The following is a 13,234-nucleotide window of genomic DNA, read 5'->3' on the forward strand; positions in this document are numbered from 1 at the left end:
AACTCATTTCGGCCGCTTGTATCCGGGATCTCGTTCTTTCGGTCACGACCCGCAGCTCGTGACCACGGGTGAGGACAGGAACGTAGATCGACCGGTAAATCGAGAGCTTTGCCTTTCGGCTCAGCTCCTCCTTCACCACAACGGACCGATACAGCGTCCGCATCACTGCAGACGCTGCACCGATCCGTCTGTCGATCTCCCGCTATGTATGCAGGTGAGAAATGGAACTTCAACCTATCAGAAGGAAGGAAGGATGATGAGCAGATTTCCTAGCTCCAATTTGCCAGCGACAGCCACAGCGGCAACATAAAGCGGGCTGCGGGGGCGCCGGAGCTGGAACGTGAATTGTCTGAACTGGAGATTAAACTCAAGGAGGGAGAAGTGAAAACGGAAGGCTATTTATTAATTTGGTTTCATAGACGCAGCAGCCTCTTGGAGGAGGACATTTCCCCTTAGAGCAAGTGTGCATCTTCCAAAATCCTCCAAACGGATCAAGCAGAATTTGAGCAAACGCATTTTTAATGAGCTGCTTTCATCTCGGGCCAAATTTTTTCAGAGCAGTCCGACGTCTACTGACTGCTGCAAAGCAGCGGACCGATAACAGCTTTCTGGCGTGACAAATCTCTGGTAGATCAAATGAAATTGGACTCGTTTTAATTATTATTATTATTTTTTACCTGTGGTATTGTAGCTCTTCTGGCTGGCTGCTGGGTAGACTTGTTGGATTGGTTGGCTGACTGTTGACCTCTGACTTTGGCTAGCTCCTTTGCCCTTGACCGAGCCTGAAGCCGTCCTGGTCACGGCGCCCAGGCCTAAACGTAGACCTCTGCCGGAGCGCAAGAGACTTCCGCTGCCTCCGGTCTGAGCCGCTGTCCGAAGCTGTAGTGGGTCCTCTGCGGAACTCTCTTTCAAACTGGCTGATCTGACCTAAAAAAAAAAACATTGGATAAAATACTTCCATTTATGCTGTAAAAATCGGTAAACTTGCACAACGCCTTCGTGCAGAATACCTACCTCCGAGTGTTGTGCTCCATAGAAGTCTTCGGTTTTGCCGGCCAGCTTTGGGGGCGCCGTGTAGCTGTGGGCAAGTGTCGGAGGGACAGCGTTTGTACCCCCCCGGATGGTCCTACCCAACAATCCTGATGGGAAGATGTTTGTTTGCACGTCTTTGTGGTACTTGTCGTAAAGCAAGTTGGAGGCACTGAGTACCGGCAGCCCTCTGGTTTCTTTGTCAGTCTTGAAGGGGACTTTTGGGGTGTCTTTGAAGGAACTAGGTGTTGCGCCTGCACCATGGGCGTACATGGACAACCTTGCCGGTAGAGAAGATACCTGATAAGGTCCGTCAGCAGCCTGAGGCTTGAACTGGGGATTTCTGCGGACGTAAGTGATGATTTTTGGACGGACTCCTTTCGGTTTAAGTTTCGGTGAAGGGGGGCTCTCTTTGGGGCTTGAGTTATGGCTTGAGTTGGGGTTGCTCTGCTGGTTGCTCAGAGGCGCTTGGGGGATTCCGGTTGGATTTATGTTGGTTTTAACCGGTGCTCTCGTGCAAGCGCCGTCATGGCCCCGAGCTGATGTCTTTGCGTCGGGGCTGCTTCCTGACGGGGCGTGTTGAGCTCCTCTACGTGCGTCCTTAGAGATGAGGTACATTGTGGCTTGTCTGCTCGGGGAGCCCTGGGGTGTCCTGAGAGGGGAGTGGGGAGGCGTAAATGTCCTCTTGGGACTGGAGCAATTGCGTCTGTAGGTGAACTGAGTCTGGGGTCGCTTCTCCATAGGGGAAGATTTGGAGGTGTTTGAAGTAGACTTTGTCATTGAACCTGGCTGCTTGTCCACGAACAAAACTTCTTTTTTGGATGCCTGGTTGGGCTGTTTGGATTGGAAGACTCCATATGTGTTGTACAGGTGCGAAAAATCTGATGGTTCACGTAAAGATGATTTTGTAAGCTTATTGTTTGACCCATTGTGAGTGTGACTTGGTGAAACGGTTGTGGTGTCGTTGAAGGGTGGTCGGCCAACTTCAGCACCCGGACCGCTAAGTTCTGCCAAGTTTTCAGCTCCACCCATTTCTGACTGGCACAGCGGTCTGACAAGCTGCTGTTGCCTCGGTGGTAGAACTTTTTCCTCAAATCCAGTCCTCCTCCTTTGGCCCAGACCGCCATCAGAGGGGGATCCGTTCCTATACTGGATTCTCTCTTCTTGTCTGTCGTCCTGACTGTGGCGTTGATCACGTATCTCCTGAAAACACGACGGCGGAGGTTTGTTATCTTCTTGGGCGGCCCTTCTTAGTGCTTGGGCTGAGGTAGCGTTGTTGGCATAACAAATGTCCGTCTTCGAGCTGGGCAGACAGATAAAAGTCTCTCGGCGAGAATTCAGGGTACTGGACAGACTTCCGCTGAGACTCATTGCGGATAGATTGGAGACAAACACATTTGTTTCCGACTTGGACTGCTTCAGTCCTCGTCGGCCTGCGTCGGTTTTCTCTTCTTCGTTCAAGCCTATCGCACAAGTTTCCTGCTCTGTACTATGACTAGTATTCTTTCTCCACTCATTTTGGTCCCTCTGAGTTCTGTTCTCCACTTTGTTGCTGTCGTTGTCGTTCCTCCTCGCCCCGGTTGAAGCGGAGCTGGCAGTTGAACTGGACGATATCGACATCGGACCCTCATCTTTACCTTCTCCTGTGCTTCCCCCATCTTCGTCATCGTCATCCTCTCCATTCGGGTTTCTCAAGAGCGCACGCATGTCCGGGCACTCCACAAGCTCAATGTCTCTCAGCCCAGGCTCTGAACATTGCTGCTCAGAGCCCCAGATGATCACCTCGTCGTGGGATTCGCTTTGTGATACCAGAGGCGGGAGCGAGGTCGTATTGCACCCTGTGTCTTCTAACGATCCCCCTTGATCACTTAATGATGTTAATTGATTGGCATTGTCATCGCCAGAGCGAGGGAATTGGATTGGAGCTTTGTTTGCGATCCTTTCCGCTCTCTCGACAACCTCATGTCCCCTGAAACTAGTTGGCGTGCTCATTTTGGACCGGTTCTGCTGAGCGCTCAGGCAGATGCCTTATTAATCCCGAAGGAAATTCGAGAGCCTCAGGCCATTGATTGACTTGGATGGCAGTCTGTTTTTCCCTCCCTATTTGGTCCAGGATCTTTGTGATGCGGTCCTCCAAAAACAGAATTTCAGGAAGGTTTTTTTAAATTATTTTTTTTTTACATCAGCTCACCACTCATCTTGCATTCCCTTTTGAGCAAGCAAAGCAGTCTGTTGTGACGCTGCATTGAGGACTCTTCATTCTGAAAGAAGAAGAAAAAAAAAACAGAGGACTGTAAGACAACAAGCTCCGCTCGTTTGTTGAATATTTTCAAAAGCAATTCCTAAAATTATATAATTCCTGCTCAGTCGGTTTCGTCACATAGCTTAAGTCTATAAACGGCATTTGTTTTGTATCTCCTAAAAAAACTGCAGGCAAAATCTTTGTGTGTTCAAAATATAAAAGCAAGAGTGTTATTGATTAGTTGTGATGGAATATGGCCACTGAGCGGCATGAATGAATGAGACGAGTTAGGAGGGAGGCTCGGGCTGGTTTAGGCTCTGCACTGTTTGCTTGTTAGCTCGGAATTACTCCGGGGATCACTCGGAGAGGTGAAGAGGAAGGAGGAGGCTGTAAAATGATTTGATTTGATTTTCCTTTAAGCGACGCTGAAATTAAAAACACCTGGGACAAAACATGTTTTTATACCCTGTACTGTGTGTAGCAGTGGTTTGTTCCGTTTTTTTTTGGTGTTTTTTTTTTTTTTTTTTTGCATTCTGCGATCAGGCGAAAACATGCTAGTGTTGAGGAGCAGAAGCAAAAGCACTGGCTCAGTGTGGATAAATCCATATTGTTGGCCTGATCTCGACAGGGGGTTAACACTCTCCTCAAGCACACCATATGGTTGAATATACCACGAGTCTCTTGTGTTCAACAAAACGGCAGCCAGCGATCTACTTGCTTTGCAACAAAAATACAAATGGATGATGTTAAGCGTGTTGTACCTTAAGGGACAGTATGCGATGTATAAAAAAACAAAAAAACAATCAGTTGTTTTTGTCCTCCTATTGGATGTGTTGTCCCTCCAATGCAAATTCATCCCTATGAATACTTGAATAGATTCCAAGTTTGCAAACTGAGCTCCTGCGGTTTAATAATAAGTACAGCAGGGGCATTAGTACTCATTAGCATGTGGCGCCTCTTCGTGTGATGCTGAATAGAACAGTGCTTCTTGGTGTAAACGTGGCGTTTTTTTTTTTTCTACCACTTTTTTCTAACATCATTCCAAGCTCGTGTTGTATCGGGAACACCAACTGCTGCGAAACGAAAACCCTGTCGGTAGACAAGCACGCAAACAAATTGTAAAGCTTATCAGCATGCTCTCTGCTGCTCCACTTAGCCTCGCTGCTAATATTTACCCTCAATTGGTGAACACAAACAAATGATTAGCTAATTATAAGCGCGTACACAGAAATAATTTGAAAAGCCAGGAGAGCAGTGGGATATGTGAGAGAGAGAGAGAGAGAGGGAGAGAGAGAGGGAGAGCAGAGCGCAGAGCGCAAGTATAGAATTCAGATGACTGATCAGTCCTAGCATTGATGCAGCGTTGGCAGCCGTACTGATGGCAGCACTCTTTGGATGGTGAGCCCGAAGGCGGCATCAATCTGGTGAAAATCGTGAGTAGAAATTAGAGGAGTTAGTTGATTAAAATGTTGCTGGAGCAACCTAGCTCGTTGCTAACGGCTAACCGAGTGCGTTCTTTCTAAGCACGGAAACGCAGTCCAAATGGCTCCTCCACGCTAACATTCTGCCCCCTTAATCATTGTGTGTTTTAGCTCCAGTGTAGTACAGTGAATTTCTATTGGGTAATAGTTACATGGACGTTTCTGCTGCGTCATGAAGGGGATTCCCTTAGTCTTAGTAGAAGCTTTCCAAATAAGGGGCGGTCGTTAATCGAGCGTTAAAAAAAAAATAGTGTTGTTAAAAGGCACTTTATGTTAACGAGATATTAACGCGATCATTTTGACACCCTTAGTAGAAATAAAAAGATAAAATGTAGAAACCTGTATCTTTGAATTCCCTTATTGAGGTAACAAAACAAAGGTAACAACACGTAGGCTACAGTGCATGTCATTAGGACAACATTATTCAAAATGCTGGCCATCACACATACAGGAAGTAAACATGGGAGATAAAATACAGTATCAAGAAAAGTTGTCTTTTTTCATTTCCTGCTATTATGCTTGATGTTACAGTGGAATTATGAAATAAGACCGAATGAGTATTCCTGGCCATGAGCATGAGGTGAACAAGGTAGGAGCATTTGTAAGAAAGATTTTCTTTGCTTCGCATGACATCTGAACTCCGCCGGGAGAAATGTAAGATGCAAAACCAAAGCGGAAAAAAAAAGAGCAGTCCTGCTTCTGTTGTCATGGCAATGCTATCCATGGGAACGACACAATCCACGTATGGTCTTCGGCGAGTGAGAAAGGTCAGCGGCAGAAAGAGACGGTCACTATTGTAGCTTAGCGGGGGATGCTTTTAAACCCGCATCTCGCGACGCTGCTCCGATCTGGCAGGTCCGGGAAAAAAAATGAATGAAAGCCTGGATTGTTAACAAAAGTAATGCAGTAATGCATGTTCATATTTCATCGATAAGAAGAGCTATGGAGGACTGTTTGTTGGTGATCACAAGAGCGAAGAGCGAGTGGAGGAATTAATGAAGGTCTGGTTCTGCTAATGAGCACATAATAGCTCTCATTGACAGGACGTATATTGCGTTGCGCTATCGGAGCCGAGTTCTTTTTATAGCCTTCGTTTCAAACGTTAGCGGTGAATTTAATTAAAGGTAAGCAAATAGTACATCGTGGTGTGTTTGTGTTTACGTCATCATCAGCGGGAAAGCTATAATGCCGGGTCAGGGGTGTGAAATGTTTTATTTGTCACATGGGATGGTAGCACTGATGTTCTTATCAATGGAATTGTAATCTTTACAAATTCATCTACTTGCGTTTTTCCCCCACTGTAACAATTCCCTAAAATCCTCAACCAGTCATGTGTTTTTATGGTCTTTCTGATACTCCTAAAACGCCACAAAATGGGGTCAAAGGCCGGTATCAATAGGAAAGTAGTACACAAAGTTCAGATGTTCTATTAAGCTTTTCCTGACATTTTTTTTTTTAGTAAAGCACGAACCAAAGTCTGGGTACATATGACTAAATTGAGAGTAGGGATTACTCAATTGGGGGTGTAGATTATTAAACTGAGAGTCCGTATTATTCAATTGAGGGTACAGATGAGTAAATTGAGGAAACTTAGTAAATTCAGAGTACGTATTATAAACTGACATATTACTAAATTCAGGGTACATGTTACTGAACCAAGGGTACAAATGACGTAACTGGGGGCACAGATTACTAAATTGATGGTACGGATTATCAAATTAAGGGTGCACATGACTGAATGGAGGGTAGCGTTTAGTAAATAGAGTACAGAATAGATGACGAAACCGGGGGTACAGATGACGAAACTGTAGATGGAGATGACTAATTTGAGTGTCCAGTTAACTAAATTGAGGATGTATGTGATTGGCTGGCAACCAGTTCAGGGTGTACCCTGCCTACTGCCCGAAGCCATCTGGGATAGGCTCCAGTAACCCTCGCGACCCTTGTGAGGACAAGCGGTACAGAAAATGGATGGATGGATGGATGGATGGATGGATGGATGGATGGCCTATTACTAAACCGGGCGTGCAGATTAGTAAATTAAGGGTACAGATTAGTAAACTGAGGGTACACAAATTTGAGCGTACAGATTACGAAATGGTAGTAAATGAACTGCAATGCCAAATCCACTGGGGGCAAATGAGGGTTCAGTATCTTGCGCAAGGGAACTTCGACATGATCGTATAAGGGTTGAGGATCGAACCCACAACCTTTGGTTTGGGAGACGGCCACTCTACCACCTGAGCCATGCCGCCCTCACTCAATTGAATGTACAGATGAGTAAACGGTACAAAATCAATTATTATTCATGAACATTATTTTTCTCCTGCGTTGACGCCACAGGGCCAGCGTAATGTTTAACCCGGGATTTCTGTTTCATGTGGAGAAGCCCATTGTTTCCAACAAAGCCCCCAACCGCTACCTCCATGTGCTCGCGCACAGCGGACGCACACGCACACGCATGCCTTCTCTCGCCGCTTTTGTTGTGGGTCCAGTAGCACATGTGGATATTACAGAAGCCATTTGTCTTCGGCACTTTGCTTTATTGCTCTCCTCCCCCCCCCCTCCGGAGAGCCGACAGGTTCTACACAGCGTGGTCCCAGGAGGGGGGGGGGAGGCTTCCATCCCCCCCCCCCCCCACACACACACACACTTCGGCTCACACTCCTGTCGCATCTCCTCTGTTTCATCCACACTCTCAACGTGTGAATTCCAGCAGAGTGAGGAGGAAGCGAAAGAGGCGACACAAATGGGAGGAGCGTTGACATGAGCATAAACCATAATTTGTGGCCGCACATGACATAATTAGATTTAGCGCCGCGCTTACATAAAAATGCAGCGTAGCATTTATCCCTTGACATCAACATCCTCTCCTCCGTTACCGCACATACAGTACGCAGTATATTTGCCTGCTTGTAATTAATCTCTAATGGCGCCTTTTTCATCCGTGCATATTTTTAGATGCTTTCCCATGGCTCGGAAGTAGGAAATTGCGTGTCTTTCTGTGAGCGTTCCACTCTGACACAATTCTGCACATCAAATTCATGCTTGTCTTGTCATCAAATGTCGAAATTCCCTCCTTAGACTTTCTTTCAACTTCTTGGGATCCACCAGTAAGGATAAAGCTTAGTGAGAGAATCCATTGAGGGAATAAGCTGGTCTTAACCATGCAGCCATTCTCCTCTTTTGGTTCTGCTAAAAAAGCGGAGAGATGAGCTTGACGCAAATACAATGGAATCGCGAAAGGGTGCCGATGGCTTTTGGTGACGTGAAATAGGAATTCAGTGCGTTATTGATTGGACTTCTTTTAACGGCTCTGATTTGACTTTGATTAATGCTCATTCGTCATATTTTGGAACATGCAATATGTTTTCGCGTAATATTACAATGCTTTGCCTATTTTTTTTTTAGAATAATTAAGAATGTTCAAGTGTCACTTAAAACATGGCCGTAGCATTTTGATGACGGCCGCAGTTAAAAAATAGTTTTGAAATTGTGAACATATTCGGTCACTCGGCACCATGGAACTAAATGTTGGACCGCTGCGTAATCCTACGAAATAGTCAAACATACAAAAAAAAAAAGAGGAGTTTGCTTCTTGCACACAATCGGCAACCGATTTGATTGGAAGCAAACTAAGATCAATCTAACTCAGTCAAGCAAACCTGAGTTTTCCCTGCTGGCCTCAGATGGTAACGCGTCGTCGTGTCCCAATCGAGCAGACAGACAAAATCGGAACGCTTACATTTTTGGGTGTTGATTTTTTTAGAGTTCGATTGGTGATTTTGCAGTTGATCGCCGAGTGTTGCACGAACTGCATTTAACACCTTCAAAAGTGTTCTTTTAATACTATTTAGAAAATAGGCACTTTAAAAGTGTTCAATTGAACTCAGTCGGTGTTGAATTAATAGTGACTGCTGATTTTGCTTTGCAGCCCAGTTTCTGCCGTTGCAGCCTTTTTTTGTTGTACGTAAATGAATAAGAAGAAAAAATAAAATAAAATAAAAAAACAATAAATAAAAATAAAAGAGCAATGATGATGACATTTCCGAATGAACAATACTGAGCTCTTAAAAAAAATATATAAAAAAAATAAATAAAAAAAAATAAATAATAATAATAAAAATTAAAAAAAATAAAAAATAAAAATAAAAGAGCAATGATGATGACATTTCCGAATGAACAATACTGAGCTCTTAAAAAAGAAAAAAAGAAAAAAAGAAGAAAAAAAAAGAAGACATTGTTGGAGCACTTTATATACTTTCAAGGCAGAAAAAGCACAATGCAAAGCGAAAGGCCAGTTTTCAGAAGCGGACATTTGACTATTCTAACCCTTGACCTCACATAGTCTTTGTTTTTGTCCTCTGTTACACACGGGACGTGCAATTGGGTCTTCCCCGTACATCTAAATATGACTTCATTCCTAAAATAAAATCCCTCGTCAGTTCAATCCTTTCGCAAGATAATACGGAGTTAACGAGGGAGGCTGACATCATCAATCCCAATTTTAGCCATAAACCAAACCGCAATAATCCGCCATCTTCCTCTCTCATTTACATTCGGATGCCTTTCCCGCAACCCCGGGGGGAATTCATTCGTCATCACGAGGCGGGCTCTTAACAGGATTTGGGGTCAGAGTGGGTGTTCATGCCTTTGACGAATGAGGAGAAAGTGGAAATCGGATCATCTGCAATAAAAGCTGATTTATTCCAGGCGGCCAATGTCGGCTACCTGCTAAGGATGCCTGGGCAAATACTCATGGAACCAGTCATAGGATCTATTTGCTCAAGCGAGATGAAAAATGGCCACCGCTCGTTCAACCCGGCGTGCAGCCGCTCGCGCAATCGCGATGACTGCTTGCCATTGACACGTCTAAAAATAGCCCCACTCATTAACACAATCAACACCTCCAGAAAGGTAAAGCGATGAAGGACCGGCGCAGTTAAAAGGTGCGCAGTTTGCCGAGACGCCGCCTACGCACTCAGTTGGTGACCAGCGAGAGACAAAGAAAATTTGACAGCATGCACACACAAAAAAAAAAAAAAATCCTTCTAATGAACGTGTTATCCTTGATTATGTTGCTTTTACCAAGTAGCAATTATTTCCGCTTTATCGGGCCCGGCAGACCTCAATATAGACGGACATCGTAGCCGATTAATGGCGTCATTGGGGGAGAAGTTGTCGTTTCCTGCACGCCGGCTCTGCTTTGTTATTAGCAAAACCCCTCCACCCTGGAGGAAAACCATTAACGCTCACATGGCTGTACGAGGAGACAAAGAAAAGCTGAAGAAGGAGTTCAGACGGCGAGCTCGAGAGATTCCACAAACGCGCGCGCGCGGGACTGGCAGGAAGTTCGCCTTTTTGCCAGAAAGCGGGCAAATGTGCAGACGGCGCGGATAAAGAAGGCGTAAGACGCGAGCCCGAGGTCACGTCTGTTGTTCTCGGACCCTCAACGACGGGCGCTGCGGAGGGAAAGAAAGAGAGAGTGGGGTCGGATTTTCTCGCGAGCCTCGTCGTGTGTAAATGCAATAAGCAAGCGGCAATGAAGCGCCGCGAGCGTGGGGGGAGGGGGGAGCTGGTAAAGGAGCAGTTGAGAGGTGAAGGCAAGCCAGAGAGCGAGCTGGAGGTTTTGGTGGAATGTTGGTAAGGGGGGGGGGGCAAGAAGCGGGGCTGGATTGGCCATCTGGCATACAGGGCAGATACCTGGTGGGCTGGCGGTTTTTGCTGTTTACGTTGGCGCCCGAGAGAAAATGATTAGTGTTAAACCCGTACAGATTTGATGTTGACATTTGAGGGCCTTCAAGTTGTCCAAACAATAGACTGCGGGATTTTTGCTGACATGCACAAATCCGTATTTATGTATATGAAATTAGCATGTGCGCTCACTTCATTCAACCCAACATGCACTTGGTAAATGTAAAAAGTTGTGAGAACGTGAGAGCCGCGCTCAAGCTCCTCATCCAATGTCCTCCTTGTGTGCGGAGAGACCCTCAAGCAAGGCACCTTCCAGACAAAGGCAGTTTGCAGCGTACGTGTATGCTTGTGTGTCTCGACCTCAGACGCACGCACGCACACTCGCGCGTGTAAAAAAAAGAGATTAGGAAAGTAATTGCAGCCCTCTTTGTTGTCTCACACACACATTTACAAATGATGCTGTCGCACATTTCAATCCGCAACATAATAGCCACTGCAGTATTGAATATATTTGCTTTTTTCTTCTTCTTTTTTTTGTCCAAGCAAAGCGACAAAAGTGCTGCCACTAAAGCGACAAACTCAATCGAACCGGACAAATTAAAATATTTTCTCTTTCTAAAAGTGTTAAGTCCACATTAAAACAATTTGAGAAGTGAGCTGTAATATAATGGAAAATCAAGCTGAAATATGATTATAAAAATGTATGATTTATTTTGTATTCATTCTTTATTATTATTATTATTATTTTTTAACAACAATTAATAATATAATTTTGATGGTGATTCTCGGAAAATGGTCCTGGTGAATTTTGACATACACTTATTAAAGCTATGACTTTTTACCAACTTTTTTTCCCTCATAATTTTACAACTTTATTACCCTTACTGTTTTTATTTTTATTATTAATTTGATTTTTTTTTCTTTACGGCTTTTTCCTTAAAATTGCATGAGACAAATTTAATTAAAATGAATAATTTTCAATTCTCTTTTTCCAAATACATATTGGGTATAGAACACCCAATAAAAATAATTTTAAATAAATAAATAAATTGAAACTAATAATCCAGGGGCCATAAAAATTCCCAATCGAAAATAATTCTGTGATTTTACACCTTTTTAAACCCACTTTTTTTTTTCTTATATTACAACTTTATTTGACTTACAAGATCTACTAAAAAATTTTTTTTTAAAAGTATCCGGGGATTTTTTTTTCTTTTCCACGTCTCCTCATACTCTCTTACCTCATTGTTAGTCTCTATTTTCTCCCTTCCTCCTCTTCCCCCTTTTCTGTCCTATAAAATGACCTTGAAGGTCGAACCCGTGCGCGCTACACTCATACACCCACCCTGACAACATGTCTCACGTGTGCATACTAGTATAACTGCAAGCTCGTGAGCCACACAACTCCAAGGCGCACACCCCCCGAACCCCCCCCCCCCCCCCCCCCCCCCGGTGGGCTTCACTGGCAGAGATCTGCTGAATTGATCGTCGTGCAGACATCGCAGAGGTCAGACATAATGAATCAATCACGCATGCATCAGCATCCCCGGCAGGCAGCGCCAGGCGAGCCGAGGCCACGGGCGGCCACGGGCGGCCACGGGCTTCTTTGATGCAGTGCCAAGTCGCCGCTCAAACAAATACTGTGACATTGACAACCCCAATTTTGGGGGGGGGGGATTTGGATGAGATAGTTGTGCAGTGCTAACGAGCAACACGATTGCCCTCCTTTTTTTTGTGCACGCGCGCGTGTGCAGTTCAAGGACAACCTGACCGCCAGACAACACTCAATCAGGACAAGAGGCGGCCAGCCGTGGGCGACAATGTGCTTACCTTTCGTTGACCCGGCCGGCCCCTCCCCCTTTCCTCTCCACATGCCCACAGCGCCCGCAGAAATTTACGCTTCACGCAAATGACTACAAAAAGTACCTCAAAGCTGCTTTGGGTGCTTGTTTACTTTAGAGACCAATAACAGTTGTGGCCCAAAAGAGAGCTGAATTATTCATGCCGCAGCATCTGACTTGGGGGGGGAAAAAAAACCCATTCCATCTTGAATGAGTTTAGTCAGCATGACGGTGTGTCAAATTCACATTTTTAGTTGCAACAAAGCCTTTGCTTTTGTTTTTATGCCCACCGCGATGCCCGAGATTCCATTTAGCGCGCAGAGGACCACGGCAGGAGTTGGACCCCTCAAGCTCCGATCATCGACGCGCGATCATGAGCGACTTGACCTGCCGCATCCGTCACAGCGGCGCGATCTTTGCCGTCTGACCTGGCGCCGCCGCGCCGCCGCGCCGCTTTGCAGTCTCACCGTACAAACACGCATGACACCTCTCGTGTGAGAAATAGAAATAAGTACAAATCGAGATGCGTAAACATGACAAAGCAAATAATCAACGCAAACCTGCTGTGACTGTTAACTGCCCCCCCCCCCCCCCAAAATACGCACGGCTTACCGTTCGTTACGTGCGCAGCCGCCAGAAGCACGCGTGCGTGCCTTGCACTCGCTCGCTTTCAGGATGAAATGGTGCGAAGCGGGAGGGAGAGAGATGCTGCGGACAGGAGGAGGAGGAGGAGGAGGAGGAGCTGATGATGGTGGTGCTGATGCTGCAGCCACTCTTTGATGCGATGTCAGAGTGCCAGATTTTCTGTCTCTGCACCACAGCGCCCCCTGCTGGATCTTGTCCAGCATAGCCGTTGTTAAACACTCTGAAATCGAATCCGGTGTTTTTCCCCAAGCAGGCTCCCTTAAATGGAGCATTGCACATTTTGAATGAATCTCGGCCAATGT

At 45.5% G+C, this 13,234-nt stretch overlaps 1 protein-coding gene across 2 annotated transcripts in view; it reads right to left on the reverse strand.

Annotated features, from left to right (window-relative positions):
- The window catches only part of mtus2a (microtubule associated tumor suppressor candidate 2a), a 35,883-nt gene extending 22,891 nt beyond the window's left edge, over positions 1-12,992 (reverse strand). For both annotated transcript variants that reach the window (XM_086098568.1, XM_086098567.1), the window contains exons 1-3: positions 12,900-12,992; positions 1,015-3,290; positions 678-927 (exon numbers count right to left, since the gene is read on the reverse strand). In XM_086098568.1, the coding sequence (XP_085954694.1) occupies positions 678-927; positions 1,015-3,021 (2,257 nt within the window). In that variant the 5' untranslated portion in view covers positions 3,022-3,290; positions 12,900-12,992. The remainder of the gene's footprint in view (positions 1-677; positions 928-1,014; positions 3,291-12,899) is intronic.
- Positions 12,993-13,234: the final 242 nt, after the last annotated feature.

This window comes from Leptonotus elevatus, chromosome 16 (genome assembly GCF_054856555.1).
Source record: "Leptonotus elevatus isolate MCC_2025b chromosome 16, RoL_Lele_1.0, whole genome shotgun sequence".
Lineage (NCBI taxonomy): Eukaryota > Metazoa > Chordata > Actinopteri > Syngnathiformes > Syngnathidae > Leptonotus > Leptonotus elevatus.